This window comes from Acinonyx jubatus, chromosome B2, assembly GCF_027475565.1.
Source record: "Acinonyx jubatus isolate Ajub_Pintada_27869175 chromosome B2, VMU_Ajub_asm_v1.0, whole genome shotgun sequence".
NCBI classification, from domain to species: Eukaryota; Metazoa; Chordata; class Mammalia; order Carnivora; family Felidae; genus Acinonyx; species Acinonyx jubatus.
Genome location: NC_069385.1, coordinates 42,383,055 through 42,400,688, shown reverse-complemented (window position 1 = coordinate 42,400,688; position 17,634 = coordinate 42,383,055). Strand labels below are relative to the sequence as shown.

Genomic DNA, 17,634 nt, shown 5'->3' with positions numbered 1-17,634 from the left:
TCTATGACATTACAAATTACTTTTAGACATCCTTAAAATTACCTTATTTTAAATATTTTTTGGAATTATATAGAATATATGCTTGACTGTTCTGCAAGATAGAAAATATATCTCAAGGGGCGTCAGGGTGGCTCAGTCAGTTAAGTGTCCCACCCTTAGTTGTGGCTCAGATCTGTTTGTGATCAAGCCCCGCATCAGGCTCTGTGCTGACAGTGTAGAGCCTGCTTGGGATTCTTTCTCTCTTTCTCTCTCTGCCCCTCCCTCCCTCTCTCATGCTTGCACTCTCTATTTCACCAAATAAAAAAAAAATTAAAAAAAAGAAGAAAAGAAAATGTATCTCAGGTAAAATTTAGCACCTTACCTTAGACCAAAGATGTGTGACTGTTCATAGTTGAATAAAGAACGAATCTTCGCTTCTGAATTCAAAAGTATAAGTCTATCTATAATATCCTGAAAAAGAAAGACTTGGAGTGAGAATATGCTGGACAAGTCATTAAAAAAAAAAAAACAAATCAACAAATATTTATTTAGATATTTGGTTCTCAAACTTGGCTTTACATTTGATCACCTAGGTAGAAAAAAAAAAAAGTTATTAAATGCCCAAGACTCACCTCTAGAGATTCTGAATTAATTGGTCTGGGTGTGTCTAGACATTAAGATTTGTCAAAGCTCTTGAAATGAGTCATCTAATGTTTACCCAAAGTGGAGAATCACTAGTTTATACCCCATTCTGCTAATCTGTGAGCAACTTATGCAGCCAGCTAAATACTGATTACACTGCTGAAAATGTAAACTAGTCTGAAAACCAAATATGAAATCTACAAGATTTCATGTGAAGCATGAACAGTGGGCTGCTAGTTTTATCTAGTAGCTATCTGAGATTTTGTTGATAGTCTCTCCACGTGTAAATCAGTGGTTTCCAACCCTTGTTGAACATTGGAAGCACTTAGAGAACTGTAAAAAAAAAAATTATATATAAATATACATATATAAATAATGCCCAGGCTCTACCCCAGCAAGTCACTATCCTTGGGAGTTAAGATTCTGGCATTCATATCCTTTTAAAAGATTCCCAAGTTGTTACGATGTGTAGACAGGCTTAAAATCATGATGCAAGTGCTGAGAGAATCAGATGAGCCAGGTGCCACCCGCCATCTCAAGCACTGACAATAGTAAGCCTACAATGTGCACAGTTTCAAGCACTCCCTAAAAGTCTTTCTTTTTATAATGCTCTGCTTTGTGTAGATCTTTGGGTTTAGGCCTAAGAAATGTATTCATAGGGGCACCTGGGTGATTCAGTCAGTTAAGTGTCTGACTTTGGCTCAGGTCATGATCTCCCAGTTCGTGGGTTTCAGCCCCGTGTCGGGCTTTGTACTGACAGCTCAGAGCCTGGAGCCTGCTTTGGATTCTGTGTCTCCTTCTCTTTCTGCCCTTCCCATGCTCATGCTTTGTGTCTCTCTCGCAAAAATAAATTAAAAAAAAAAAAACATTAAAAAAAATTTATTCATAAATAAGTACTTGTCTCTCTCATTGTTCATTTTCCTGACCAAGAAACTTGCCACCCTCCAGTATGTTCAAACTGAAGACATTTCCACGACCAGTAAGATAAAAGGAAGGTTTTGCTAGGGAGTAAAGTGATGTAATATTGACTGAGGTCTATGTAGATGACAGTGCAAATGTCGTAACATCAAATAAGAGGCATGGAAATGACTTTGCAAGGATGAGGAAGTAATGAATCTCTGAAAATAACATTTGAAAAACACTAATTGAAACAGTAAAAACTGGATTTAGTGTCAACTTGTACAGTAAAGGTTTATACATAACACTCAGGAATGCATTTATTACCATTCTACAGATATCTAGTAAAAATGTGTAAATACTAGCACAAGAGTTTACAATCAGCAAATATTCAATCAGCTGCCTAACAAGAATAAAAAGATTACTATCTTAAAATCTGTGATTTTGTCTGCTTCTTAGTTGGGCGTTCCTTGTTTCAAACATGGCAGAACATGAGCTAAGTAACTCATTCATATTCCCAGCTTCATATTCAGATTTTCAATCATTTGCCCACTCTCTCCTTTTTCCTAATTTCTTCTCTGACAGTCTTGTTTAGCTACGGTGATGGAGCCATGGAGTTCTCCTTGACTTCTCAGCCACCTGGATACTATTAAGTAGTCTCTGTAGTGTACCTATGGAGAAACTTGTTTGCTATGTGTTCCTATATTTTTACTGTTTAAAATAATTTAAGAAATGATTATCACTGTTTTTATTATAGTCTTCACAGATTAATCTAGAATTACGTATCACTGGCTTTCTCTTACCTAAGAGAAGAGAATCTGCCAGTCTGTTCTATGCATAGAAGCTTCTGGAAGTATTACTATTGATTTCTCTTCATTAGTAGGATACTAGCATAGGTGACTGAAATTTGTCCAATCATCTGAACACTAAGCTCACTAAGTCTTTGACAGCCAGTGATACTCCGGGACTCTATATAAAGTTGTAGTTTCAAATCTTAAGTACTAGATATTTTAAGAATAAAAGAGATAAAGAATGTATTATCAGCAAGCTAATGGAAGAGTAGATTGCAGTGATCTATCAATGATAATGCATTTTCAGAGAACAAATGTTACGGTAAATAATTTGTTCTTTAAAGAGGATTACATTGATGGATCACCACTTAGGGAAGAAAATTAAACTCCCGAGAAGCCTGCCTTATGGAGAACTTCAGTTTCTAAGCTCTGCAACGTGTGTCAATAAGGCAATCAGTTTTCTAAATCAAGCAGCAGCTTCCCAACAAAGAGCCAATGCAAGTAACACTTTGGACTCTCTCTCTCTCATACTCACACTCACACACACACACACACACACACACACACACACACACACACAAAGAAGAAAAAAAGAAGAAGAAAAAGAAAAAAAGAGAAAGGAAAACAAGTCTGAAACTTTTTAAAGGATACTGTCCAGCTGGAGAATAAGTTCAATAGGACAAACTGAGACCAAGAGTAGAAAAACAAAGGAATATCCATTCACATAAATACATACATGTTTGCCCGCTGTTTACATGTGTCCCAATGGCCATGTTTGTGTTATCTGACCCTTTTTACTTCAGAAAGAGATAAGTGAAAGAGGAGGAGGGGGCAGCCGGGTGGCTCAGTCAGTCATGATCCCAGGGTTATGGGATCAAGCCCTGCATCCGGCTCTGCACTGAGCATGGAGACTGCTTAAGATTCTCTCTGCTCTCCTCTGCTCTTCCCCTGCTTTCTCTATATAAAATTTAAAAAAAAAAAAAAAAGGCGTGGGGTAGGTCGATCAAAATGTCAGTATTTCTGCACCTGCACCATTAGAAGTGGCTTGTGACTGGTTAGCCCAGGCACATCCATCAACAAAACTCAACCTGTAAGGTTCTTCCTTGGGATTTTTCAACTCAGACGGGTCTCAGTACATTCTGGCTACTATAACAGAGTTCCATAGGCTGGGTGGTTTATAAACAACAGAAATTTTATTTCTTATAGTTCTGGATGCTGAGAAGTCCAAAAATCAAGGCACCAGAAGATTTTTTTTTCCCGGCAAGGATCCACTTTCTAGTTCACAGTCCTCTTTTCACTTTGCCCTCACATGGCAGAAGGGATGAGCAATTTCCCTGGAGTCTTTTTTTTTTTTTAAAGGCACTAATCACCTCCGAAAGGCCCACTTCCAAATATCACATTGGGGATTAAGTTTCAAAACACAAATTTTGGGGGTATACATTCAATATATAGCAGGGAGGTAGAGGAAAAGGCCACTCTCCTGTTTGGTGTCATACTGAGCTAAACTGTGACTCCAACAAACGATACATCCATATCCTAATCCAAGAGTAGAAAAACAAGGAATAACTTATGACTGTTCCCTATTTGGAAAAAGTGTTTTCAGAAGTAATTAACAATTCTAAAATCATCCTAGATTAACCCAAATAGGCCTTAAGACTGTTAAAAAACATCCCTATAAGAAGACGACGAAGGGAAATTTAAGGCAGAGAAAGGAGAAAGCCCTGTGAAGATGGAGGCAGAAACTGGAGTTATGTGGTAATAAGACATGAAATGCCTGGAACCAGAAGCTGGAAGAGGCAGAGAAGGATTCTCCCCCTGGAGTCTTTGGAGGGAATGTGGCCCTATAACACCTGGACTCTAACTGTAACAGAATAAATTTCTGTTGTTTTCAGCTACACAGTGTGTGGAATTTGTTATGGCAGCCTTAGGAAACAAGGACAAGGGGAGATGGTGAAGATGTCAGTACAGAGTGACAGGTAGTCCCATGTACTCTCCAACAGAGAACACCATCTGGAGAAGAAAGCACTAATGATAATTACAGCAGACAATTATATAGCGTTTTTTTATATGCCAAGCAGTGATTTAAACTTTTATATTTCATTTAATTCTCACAACCTTGGGATAGGAATGTTTACTGCCCTCTTTTAACAGAAAACTAAAATTTATCTTGTCTGAAGTGACATAGCTTATAAAAGGCAGAACTGGTAATCTAATCCAGGCAGTCTGGCTTCAGAATGCAATCTTTTAACCACTACACTATGTACAGCTTTCAATAAAACCAAGATAGTGGGCGGTAACAGGGCAAGTGGACATAGAGAGACAGACAGAGGTGGACCTGACTACATTCAAAGTTCTATTTCTACTTGTCCCTGTTTTTTGTTTTGGTTTTTGTACTGTGGCATAATGAAGTCCACAAGTATTTTATTTAGCATATACTGCACATCTACTCTGTGCCAAGCATTATGCCAAGTACTGCAAACATATTCTTATCATTGAAAAAAGAGCTGAAAGATCATGTACTACAACCATCCAAAGGTCCTTGGATCCGATTTACATTACTTCCACCAAGAACAACTCAGGATGAGGAACTCACAGAATCCCAAGGCAGTCCACCCCACTTTAGTCAGCTCCGACAATTAGCAAGTTCTTCCTTCGGTTAATTCATTGTTTACACTCCTCAGTTATGTTAAGGGAACTATAATTAGCTAATATGGATTACTCCTGTCACTTGTACTGGCATCTTTGTTTCCCAGCTATCTCTCACCTTGCAAACACACAAGCTGCAGATATTGTTTAGATCTGGAAAATTGTGAGTCAATAAATTTCCTCTTCTGCTAAAACTAATTCAAACTGAGTTTCTCAATAACCAAAGGGGTCCCACCTAATACATCATTTATTTAACTGCAAATTAAGTGACAGGAACTGAAAAGCAATCAAAGATTGTATGTGTTAGAGGGAAAGAGTATTTTGTGTCATTGACCTTTAATTTACTAAAGTACAACTTGAAAGTTGTTTGTAGGACCTAGAATTTTGGTAGATAATTGATATGAAATCGTGAGAAGTTAAGGCCTAACATCCCCAAAATATAATGAATTCCTTAAAACTAAGAAAGAGAACACAAATAGAAAAATAGTAAAAACAAATTGAAAGACCAATGAGAAGAAGTCAATGGCCATTAAGCATATGAAAAAATGTTCTGTTCATGAGAAAAACATACACTAATACTTTTCTCTTTTCAGACAAATATCTGAATGTCTGATCATATAAACTTCTTAATGAAGCTGCTAGAAAACAGTCACTACAGTATCTCATTGATGGGAAAGCAGAGGATTATTCTCTACGGATGGAAATCTAGTGTTACATACCAAAATTACAAATGAACTTACCTTTCAACCCAATGATCCCACTTCTAGAAATCTAGCCCAACGATACTAAAATAGGCAGAATTTAAGACGGCCCCAAGATTCTTAAACCTAATGCACGTATTGCTGTGAAGAGATTTTTGCAGAAGTCCTTAATTGATTTCAAAATAGGAGATTATCAGGGCACCTAGGTGGCTCAGTCAGTTAAGCATCCAACTCAATTTCAGCTCAGGTCAGGGTTGTGAGATCAAGGCTTCAGTTGGGCTCTGTGAAGCCTGCTTAAGATTTTCTCTCTCCTTCTACCGCTCATGCATTCTCTCTCAAAAAAAAAAAAAAAAAATTAACAGAGTGGCTCTGATATTATCACAGGAGCCATTTACAAGCAAAGAATTTTCTCAGGCTGGTCACAGAAAACAAAGTCAAAGAGACTCAAAGCATGAGAGGAATTTCCCACCAGGGAGGTTGTTCACAGTTGAAATAGGAAGGGGGCCACAGTACAAAGCTCCAGGAACAATACCTGGTGCTCCAAGTGCCAGCAGGAAACCAAGCACTTCAGTCCTAAAACCTAAGAAACTTCCCTCTCCCCAGAATTAATTTGGAATTGAATTTTTCTCCCAGGGCCTCCAGATGAGCACTTAATCTGGCTAACACCTTGATTTCAGGTTTATAATACTCTCAGCAGAAAACCCAGGCACACAGTGCTAGACTTCTGACATGCAAAACCGTGAGCTCATAAATGGGTAGTTTTAATGTGCCAAGTTTGTAGCGATTTGTTATGCAGCAACGAAAAAATATATATATACATAGGCATACTGGTAAATATAATAAATATAAGCCAAGCTATTAATTGAGGCATAACTTATAATGACAAAAACTTAAAGAACCCAAGTGACCACCAGTAGATGACTGGATGTATAAATCCCAGCACATCCATACACCACTGTACTATGCATTTGTTAAAAAGGGTAAGGGAAGAGCTCTATATACTTCTATATAGTAATCTAAAAGACAAAGAATTAAAAGAAACATTGTTTATAGCATACTATCTTTTGCTTAAGTCTGAACGGAATAAAATATATTCTTTTTTAATGTAACAGTTGAAGGATAAACCAAAAACTAACAAAACGTGTTAGCTATAAGGCAGTGCTATAAACTACTACTTTCTGCAATGATGGAAATGTTCTCTCTCTGTGCTACCCAATGTGGTAGGCATTGGCCATCTACGGCTAGTGGGCACTTGAAAACCTGAAGTGTTGATAGAAACGAAAAGAAAAAAGTTTCTAGCTTTATTGAGTTGTAATTAATATAAATTTAAATAGCTACACAGAACTAGTGGCTATATAGTGAAGATCAAACACATGGGGAGAAACAACAAAGGGGATTCATACATAAGCACTTTCTATAAATATACCTTGTTATATATTGGAATCACAAACTTTAAAAGATCATTAATCATGTAATAATTGAAAAGACAAAATTAAGGCAAAAGATAAAACCACCTCTCAACTTAAAACATTCTAAAACAAATCTATCAAGTTAGTGGCATAACCAGGCATTTATTTTGATTTATTTTGATTGTAAATCCTTGGTGGCATATATTCTAAGGACAAAATTAACTGAAATGAAATGTCAATATGTATGCACTAATCTTATAACTATTATATGTACATTGTACAATAAAAGCAAGTAAGTAGTTTTGTTCATGTTATTAGTAACCAAGCTTTTTGGTAAACGAAAAATATATGAAAAATATTAATATAGGTTCATGATGAATTTCTCTTCTAAAAAAAATAATAAATACTGGGGCACATGGGTAGCTCAGTCAGTTAAGCGTCCAACTCTTGATTTCAGCTCAAGTCATGATATCATGGTTCGTGAGATCGAGCCCAGTATCAGGCTCTGTGCTGACAGCATGGAGCCTGCTTGAGATTCTCTCTCTACTTCTCTCTCTACCCTTCCCCTGTTTGTGTGCTCTCTTTCTCTCAAAATAAATATACTTAAAAAACAAAATACTTATTCTCCTCAGCTATCCCCCAAAAGGACTAGAAATAATGACAACCCTAAACAATGAATATTTCTAGTTTCCAAGTTAGAGCTTCTAACTAGCAATTCCTAATAAAAAAAAACAACAACTCTTTGAAGATGGTGGATTCCAGGTCTGAGCTAGAAAATGTATACAATGAGCCTGGAGCATCTTATATGAGAAAGAAATATATCAAACAGGAATAAGTACAAGTCAAAAGGACTCAGCAGTCAAAAGAACATCTTGAGTATCAAAAGCAAGATGACTGGGGCACCTGAGTAGCTCAGTCAGTTTAGCGTCTGACTCTTGATTTCAGCTCAGATCATGATTTCATAGTTTGTGGATTCCAGCCCTGTTTCGGGAATCTCCTACTTGGGATTCTCTCTCTCCTGCTCTCTCTACCCCTCTCCTGCTTACTTTCTCTCTCACTCTCTCTCTCTTTCTCCAAGTAAATAAATAAACTGAAAAAAAAAAGCAATAATGACTTCACTGGATTGAAACATACATACATATATATATATATGGTATATGTTACGGTAATTATTATATGGAAATAATAATAAAACATCCCTTTTGGAGATTACTAGAGCACCAATTCACTACTCTGAGAACATCTAAATAGTCAAGCATTTAATCTGATATCCTTATAAGAAACTTTTTTAGGTTTTCCTTTATTAAACAATTCCAGTTAAATACACAAAGAATGGCAGAACTAGAATCACCATTTCATATCTCCTGGTGAAATAGTGAATCAATGCAACCCAGGACAAATAACCAGTTTTTCCAATAAATCAAGGGCATGGACACAGAACAGTTTTAGAATAAAGACTTAAAAGACATAATAACTAAATACAATTTATATATTTTGTTTGGATCATGACTTGGCCAACCATAAAAAGAAAAAAAAAAGACACTTTCGATAAAAAGGAAACTTATATAGAAAACTTATTAGATCATATTAAGGGATTATAGCTAACATCTTGGATATGACTAAAGCCACAAGGGTTTACAAGGCAGTAATTCAAAAAAAAGCAAAAACAAAACAAAAAACTCAGAGGTCCTTATTAGAGATGCATACTTATTTATTTACAGATAAAATGACATTATGCCCAAAATATGCTTTATAATTGTCCAGGAAAAAAAAACAAACAAACAAGCAAAATGCAGGAGTAAAGGAAACTGGAGACAAATAGAGACACTGACAGAACGGTGACAAAAGCCGCAGTTTAGTGTTGAGTATATGGGAGTTCATTATACCATTTTTTTTAACTTTGAAAGTGTCCACAAAAGAAAGCCCATGTGCAAATACACACACACACACACACACACCCCTCCTCAGTTTAACTTCCTAAGGTTCATGCCATGGAACTCCCAATGAGACAGATACTGAATTTAAATTATTTTAAATAATGCCTAAGAAGAGCCAAACTCATTAAGAGTCAATGAATCATTAATTAAACAGTAAAGTTACTGAGAACCTACCATGCTCACAGTAGCAAAAGAAAAACAAAACAACCAACTTGCTAGACTTTCAGGGCAAAAGACAAAATATAGTTCCTCTTCTCATGGAACTATAAGGGGAAACAAATGCAAAAATAATTATAAAATAATGTGACATATGAGAAGACTTCACAGAAAGAGTAAAGCAGGAAAAATGAGGAGATACTATCTAGTCAAAAGGCAAGGTTATATAGCTTCCAGATTCCTGAGAAAGTAAGAAACTGTCTAAAGATCCTGGAGGTCAGAGAGTAGAAGGTGACAAGAGAAAAAAGAAGGCTTTGAGAAACAAGGAGAAACTGTATGTCACGCAAAGGAATATAACTACACATGGAGGTAAAGGGAAATCAGCAAAGATTTTAAATAGAATTACTGCATCCAGTTTTCATTTCTAAAGGATCACTTTGAAAATAAATTAGCATGAGGATAATTTACAGGTTGAGACAAGAGGGAAAAAAACAGGATCACACTGAAGTAATCTAGACAAGAAATGAGGGTTTGAACTTTCTTACACCATACACAAAAATATATACAAAATGGATGAAAGACCTAAATGTGAGACAGAAAACTATCAAAATCCTACAGGAGAAAATAGGCAGCAACCTCTTTGACCTTGGCCGCAGCAAGGGAAATAAAAGCAAAAATGAACTCTTGAGACCTCATCAAGATGAAAACCTTCTGCACTGCAAAGAAAATAATCAACAAAACTAAAAGGCAACCAACGGAATGGGAAAAGATATTTGCCAATGACATATCAGATACAGGGTTAGTATCAAAAATCTATAAAGAACTTAACCAAACTTTACAGCTGAATAACAAATAATCCAGTGAAGACATGGGCAAAAGACATGAATAGACATTTCTCCAAAGAAGACATCCAAATGGCTAACAGACACATGAAAAAATGCTCAACATCACTCATCATCAGGGAAATACAGATCAAAACCACAATGAGATACCACCTCACACCAGTCAGAGTAGCTAAAATCAACAACTCAGGAAACAACAAATGTTGGTGAGGATGTGAAGAAAGGGGAAAACTTTTGCACTGTTGGTGGGAAAGCAAACTGGTATAGCCATTCTGGAAAATACTATGGAGGTTCCTTAAAAAATTAAAACTAGAACTACCCTACAACCAAGCAATTGCACTAGTAGGAATTTATCCAAAGGATACAGAGTGCTGATTTGAAGGGGCACATGCACCCCAATGTTTATAGCAACACTATCAACAATAGCCAAATTATGGTAAGAGCCCAAACGTCCATCAACTGATGATGGATAAAGAAGATGTGGTTTGTATATACAATGGAAAACTGCTCGGCAACGAAAAAGAATGAAATCTTGCCACTTGCAATGATGTGAATGGAACTGGAGGGTATTATGCTAAGTGAAATAAGGCAGTCAGAGATAGACAAATATCATATGATTTCACTCATATGTGGAATTTGAGAAACTTAACAGATGACCATAGGGGAAGGGAAGGAAAAATAAGATAACAGAGGGAGGCAAACCCTAAAAGACTCTTAAATCCAGAGAACAAACTGAGGTTTGATGGGGGTGGAGAGCTAGGGGTAGGGTAGGAAAAATGGGTAATAGGCATTGAGGAGGACACTTGTTGGAATGAGCACTGGACATTGTATGTAAGTGATGAATCACAGGAATCTACTCCTGAAGCCAAGACTACACTGTATGTTAGCTAACTTGAGAATTAAAAAAAAAAAAAAAAAAAAAAAGAAGGAAATGAGGGTCTGAGCTAAGGTGGTCTTAACATGAATAGAAAAAAGTAAACAAGATCTAGTCATTAGGAAGGAAACAATCTATAAATGGTGATTAATTACATATATAGAATGAAGTCAACAATGACTTCCAAGTTTCTATTTCAATCACTGTGAAGATGGTGCCATATGCTGAGATAGGAAAATTGGAAATGAAATTGATTTAGGATAGAAAAAAATTATATTCAGTTATAGAAGTGGTAAGACTAAGATGCCCATGAGTTTTCAGATGTTCATTATCTGGTGGAAATCTGAGTATAGATCTGACAGCGAGGTGAGCGATATAAGTCAGAGAGCTGTCAGTAAACAACTAAAAGCCACAGTATTGGAGAAGATCAATCTGGAGGACAGAAGGCAGAGAAAGAGAATACAAAGGAAGTCTCCACAAAGGAGACTCTATAGATAAGACCATAGAAGCTGGAAGAGAAACAGAAGAAGTGCCACAGTCATAGGAGAGAGCGACACAGAACAGTGGATCAACTGTGCTGAAAGCTGCCAGGTGGTAAATTAGGTTAAAGGACGGAAGAGGTTTCAGTGGATTAAAAACTTCTGTATTTATTCTGACTTTTGGCAGAACAATTTCAGTTAAATAGTTGAACAAGATGCCAGATTATAGTGCTTTCCAGAGTTGACAGAAGAGAAAGAAGTAGAGACTTCAAATATAGTTAATTTTTTTAGGAGGTTCTTTTTTTTTTTTTTTTTTTTGGTGGGGGAGAAGGAAGGAAGGAGAAGAAAACCATAGGATAGTAGCTATAAGAAGACACAGGTCAAGGGAGATGTTCTTTGTTTTTAATAGGAGAGTTTAAACACGTTTAAATGATGAGAAGTAGCTATTATTCTACATGGTTAAAATGTAATATCCATTTGGAGAAGTAGAATAACAAAACTATTTGCAGTTAAGTGTTTTAAGACTAAAAGACAAAACCTTCCCTAAGTGTAAAGATAATCTTTGAATACACATTATAGATATCAATGAAAACTTGAGAACAAACATACAAGCCATTTGTTCTAGATTAAATAATGCAACTAATATGCATTTGTTTCCCCTAATTGATTTCAACAAAGGCAATAATTTTATGAATATTTAAAAAAAAACTATTCACTGGACATCTATGTGCTAGATAGATGATAAAAAGGACTACGATATCCTACTTGCTCCCAGGCACTCACGGTGTAGTAAGGAAGACAAAACACCTATATTGCTCATTGTAAAACTACTTAAGAAGTGCTGAGATATAAGTAAGCACAAGATAAAACTGAAACACTTCAAGGAAAATATAAATTAAAAACTCAACAACAGAAGTACCTATCTTTATATTTTGTTCATAAAATTATCAAAAAACTCCAAGAGTACAGAAAGTTTTAAAAAATGAAAATGTTTAGGGGCGCCTGGGTAGCTCAGTCAGGTGAGTATCCAACTTCAGCTCAGGTCATGATCTCGCGGTTCATGAGTTCGAGCCCCACGTTGGGCTCTGTGAAGACAGCTCAGAGCCTGGAGCCTGCTTCAGATTCTTTGTCTCCCTCTCTCTCTGCCCCTCCCCACTCGTGCTCTGTCTCACTCTCTCTCTCAAAAATAAGCATTAAAAAAAATTAAAGAAAAAAGAAAATGTTTAGGGTTAAAAGTATTCAAATGGGCAAAACTATAGAAAAAACAATAACACATATGACAAAGTGTCCACAAAATAAGATTAATAGATTTTGAGTGTTAATTCTTTATAAATACATGAATATACATTATTTTGTGTATTTAATTTATAAACTTACCCAAAGATGAGGAATTAAATATCTCTAAATGATTAAGAAAAGTTACCCATTTGGGAGTATGAATATGAAAAAAGTCTCAAATAAATATGTATACACTGCCCTCATGGGGTAGTATTATGTACTTCATTAAAATATAAGCAAAAAAGGTATTGGACCCCTTGGATATAGTTTAATCCTAATTACCCTAACCAATGAGGAAGCAATACTAGTGTGACTAATAATATAAACCATACATATTTCTATTTATGCCAAGTTTCTTTCCTGGTTGGGGAGCATTAACTTTGTATTCCAGTAGGTACTGTAACTTTTGGGCGACCTGGATCAAAAATTCCATGCACAGATAATTCAGAGCTAACATTCCATGGGTAAATCAAATCAGCCTTTAAATCTCATTAAATAATGTTCCTTCTTTTTTAACTTTTTTATGTTTATTTACCTTTGAGAGAGAGGGAGAGACAGAGCATGAGTAGGGGAGGGGCAGAGAGACAGGGAGACACAGAATCTGAAGCAGCCTCCAGGCTCTGAGCTGTCAACACACAGCCCAACAGGGCTTGAACCCACGAACAGTGAGATCATGACCTGAGCTGAAGTCGGACACTTAACGGACTAAGCCACCCAGGTGCCCCAGTAACGTTCCTTTTTTTCTATCAAACTGCATTGTACTACAAATCTCATTTATAAAAAATAAAGACTAAAAGAAAATGACTTACAATAACACATGTTGGGACTTCACGAAGAGAATATTCTGCTTTATTAGGAAGCTCTCGATTGCCTACCAGCTCATAAACAGCAGGATAAGGTAACAAGTTCACCAGTCCTAGAAAACACTAGGCAGAGAAGAGAGAAAACACAGTCATTTAAACGCTTCATTTTTTCAATCACATCCATAAAAGAGTCATAAACATAGTTTTATAGGACTATAACTGTGAGGGTTAATTTTTTTAATAAGCCTAATTAATCCACATAAATGTGAATTATATGCATGTTAAGTACCAAATAGGTAACATCAGCAATAATCTATGTGCTGATAACACATAGCAATAGTAACAGAATATACAAGAGTTGGAAAAGGTTATAAAATGTCTTGTATCTCTTGAAAAGTTTTTTTTTGTAATGTTTATTTAGAGAGAAAGAGAGAGAGAGAGAGAGAGAGAGAGAGAGAATGAGCACGAGTGGGGGAGGGGCAGAGAGAGAGAAGGAGACACAGAATCTGAAGCAGGCTCCAGGCTCTGAGCTGTCAGCACAGAGCCCAATGAGGGGCTCGAACTCAAGGACCGTGACATCATGACCCGAGCCAAAGCCAGACGCTCAACCAACTGAGCCACCCAAGCACCCCAATAAGTTTGGTTTTTAGGAAAAAATGAAATGATCCATCTTTCTCACTCTTTGCATTGTAAGAATCAATGTGTAAGAAATACAAGAGAGTAACACTTTGGGGCTCTGAAGCAAAATGATAAGTTCTCTATATACTTGCACTCAGATCACAAGGCCATCTTTACCCTTTACATTCATTGGAAATCCAACTAATCTAAATATTATAGTTAATTTTTAAAAGTCATGGCTTTCCTATCAAAACCAGCTCATTTTCTGGTGCAATCTTAATAAATTAATCTCTCCACGAAGTTTTTAACCTCTCATTCTCATTTCGTCTTACTAAAAGCAACCTGAGTATTTGGATCCCTGCACAAAAGCATGCAGTGGTTTCCCATCACTAACCATCAAGTCTAATAAGCTCCTTAGCATGACTTTCAAGGCACCTTACTAATTGATACCTTTCTTCTCTTCACACAGTCAAAAGCCTCCTTTCCCATTATCCCTCAGCAGGAAGTCACCATTTCAGTCAGTTGAAACTGCCTGTGGTCTCCTTCAAGTGACTGCCACATATGGAAACTTTTTATCCTACCAACATGGTCCTCCTGCCCTCCCACTTACTCTGTATCCCACTTCACATCTAGAAAAATGCCACATTTTTTTCTAGAAGACTTTCTAATGAACTCTATTCACATCTAGAAGCCTTGTATTCTGCCAATTCTTGTTTCATTTGTATTGTATTAATTTACTTTTTGTAACTATCAACTTTTCTCCTTGTCATTTTAAAAACTTTTTTCTAGATTCAGAAAATTTGAGAATCAAATTAAGAATTTTCACTATAATCAGAACATGAGAAAATTTTAAAGAACAGTTAATCTCTCATTTAATAGATGAAAAACTTAAGGACCAGAGAAGTTAAGTGACTTGGCCAAAGACATGCAACCAGAGATTTGGTAGCAGAACTAATCGCCATTTTCTTACTTTCATGGTTAGGTTACTCATTAAAAACCTAGTATAATCTTCAGACACTATTTAACAATGTCACCATTGCTACATAGTTCTTGTTTGAGGACTTGGAAGGTAGAGTCTCCTTTATCCCCTCCTCCACCCTTATACTAAATGCAATATTCCTTACAAATAACAGTGGTTATAGTGATTATATTTAACACAGTGAGTTTTAACAAATAGTGTTGTAGAATGAAAAATGAGCTCTTTAAAAGCTTCCATTTTTTACCATGAATATTCCATAAAATGAAGATGGAATTTCTAACCATTTCTAAGAAGAACATAATCCACACATTCATTATTTAAAGCTGGTATCATTTGGATAACAATAAAGTGATCATAAAGTAGAATAACTAAATTTAATAAACTGGTTGCCATTTACTGAATGCTTATCTAAGGAACACTATGCAAGAAGTGATCACTATAGAGGGAAAAAACTAGCATCAAGGAAAGGATGTTTAAGGAATATGTCTATCAATTATAAGTAAAATAAATGGCAGGAAAACTAGAGAGTTCATGGCCACCTATGAAACCACCTAGGAAAAATTTACTAATCACCAAGCTGTTGACTACAAAGGTAATTAAGATAGACTTCATATATTTTTATTATTTAATTTATAAAAAAACATAAGCTAAAAAATAAACAGAAAATGCTTTATAATTTAAGCATGTAAATAATTTATGTGTCCTGAATATTAACCCAATATTTAGTTATAAATGAGTCTTATTATTTTTTTAATGTTTATTTATTCTTGAAAGAGAGAGAGAGAGAGTGAGTGTGTGTGTGTGTGTGTGTGTGTGTGTGTGTGAGCGGGGAGGGGCAAAGAGAGAGAAAGAGAGAGAGAGAGAGAAAAAGAGAGAGAGAGAAAGAGACAGAGAGAGAGAGAGGATCTGAAGTGGGCTCTGTGCTGAGAGCAAAGAGCCCAATGTGGGGCTTAAACTCACGAATCATGAGATCACGACCTGAGCCAAGTTGGACACTTAACTGACTGAGCCACCTAGGTGCCCTAAATGAGTCCTTCCTATCTATTATAACAATGACAGATATAAGAAACTTACTTTTTTTTTTCAAGAAACTCTTAAGTGCCCATTTCGACATTTATTATGGACATTTGACATTGTCCAAAAAGGCACATGGTCTTTACAGATTATATATCAATACTATATTGAGAGTTTTTGTATTCTTTGCACATGAAGAATTCCATGGGTAAACATGAAAACTTCCCTACCTACATCTAAGAAATAAAATAATGTGGACCACACAGAATCATGAAAACTTCTGACAAGGTTTTATATAAAACTTCAGGTAAAAACAATTCAGTAATTATATTTGAAAAAAAAACAAGCTAAACAATTTAAAAGAAACTTGAGAAGATTTCAGCAGCTTGTCTCTAGGAGAAAAATTCATTTTTCATACAATGAGCATTTTTAAAAGACATCAGCATCTTTAAAATTGTGATGGTTTAATATGTACTTGTAGAACTCAAGAAAATATTTATAACATAATCATGAGTACCCACAGAAACATCATTAAGATATTGCTAATATCAGACATTAATTATCCTAAAATTTGTTAGCACAAAACATTTTATTTCAAAGTCTTGAAGAAAATGAGGTTTTGTAAAATAACAGTACGGAAACAAATGGAAGGTCAAATATTTGATATATTTTGAAACTATAGCATTTTAATGTTTGTTTATTTTGAGAGAGTGAGCAACAGAGGGGAAGAGAGACAGGGAGAGAGAGAGAGTCCCAAGCAGACTGTATTGTCCACACAGAGCCCAACACAGAGACCATGAGATCTTGACCTGAGCTAAAATCAAAGAGTTGTACATCCATCCAACTGAGCCACCCAGGCATTCTGAGACTAAAGCATTTTAAAATCCAAGATCCTGGATGCCTGGGTGGCTCACTCAGTTAAACATCCGACTCCTGGTTTGGCTCAGGTCATGATCTCATGGTCTGTAGGTTCGAGCCCAACATCAGGCTCCACAGCTGGCACAGCAGAACGTGCTTGGGATACTCTCTGCCCCTCCCCTGCTTGTGCTCTGTCTCTCTCAAAATAAATAAACTTAAAAAAAAATTACCCAAGATCAAATACTTTTTTAATGAATTAAAACTCTTTCAGGTTGATAATGATCATCTATTTACTTATTAATTCAAAATATTTTAACACTAGCTGCTTATGAGCAATTATGCCACATACTACCAATAAAAATATGAATGAATAAAGAAATGGCCCCTGCCCTCAAGGGCTCACAGTGTAATACAGAACAAATATACTATTAGATCATTTAAAATGGCTCTCTAAATGATCTGATGGTGCTATACTACTGAGAGGGATGGAAGGACATTGGGAAGAGGACACTATACAGCACAGAGAAGGGAGATGAGAGCTAGGACTGCAAAGTAGCAGGCAGGTAGGCAGGAGGAGATGTGCTATGTTGATGAGCTCTACCTTCATCCTCTAGGAAAAAGAACAAAGTTTTTCCAGAAAAGTAATAGGAATTGCATTTTACCTTACAGATAGAAAGCTATGAAGGAAAATGGTTCTGAGGGCAGACAATACTGGAGGACAAGCAATTAAG

At 36.1% G+C, this 17,634-nt stretch overlaps 1 protein-coding gene across 5 annotated transcripts in view; it reads right to left on the bottom strand.

Moving 5' to 3' along the window:
* TBC1D32 (TBC1 domain family member 32) overlaps positions 1-17,634 on the bottom strand; it is a 206,004-nt gene that overhangs the window by 103,240 nt on the left and 85,130 nt on the right. For all 5 annotated transcript variants that reach the window (XM_015068263.3, XM_027056995.2, XM_053222325.1 and 2 more), the window contains 2 exons: positions 13,441-13,557; positions 362-450 (listed from right to left, as the gene is read on the bottom strand). In XM_015068263.3, coding sequence (XP_014923749.1) covers positions 362-450; positions 13,441-13,557 — 206 coding nt within the window. The remainder of the gene's footprint in view (positions 1-361; positions 451-13,440; positions 13,558-17,634) is intronic.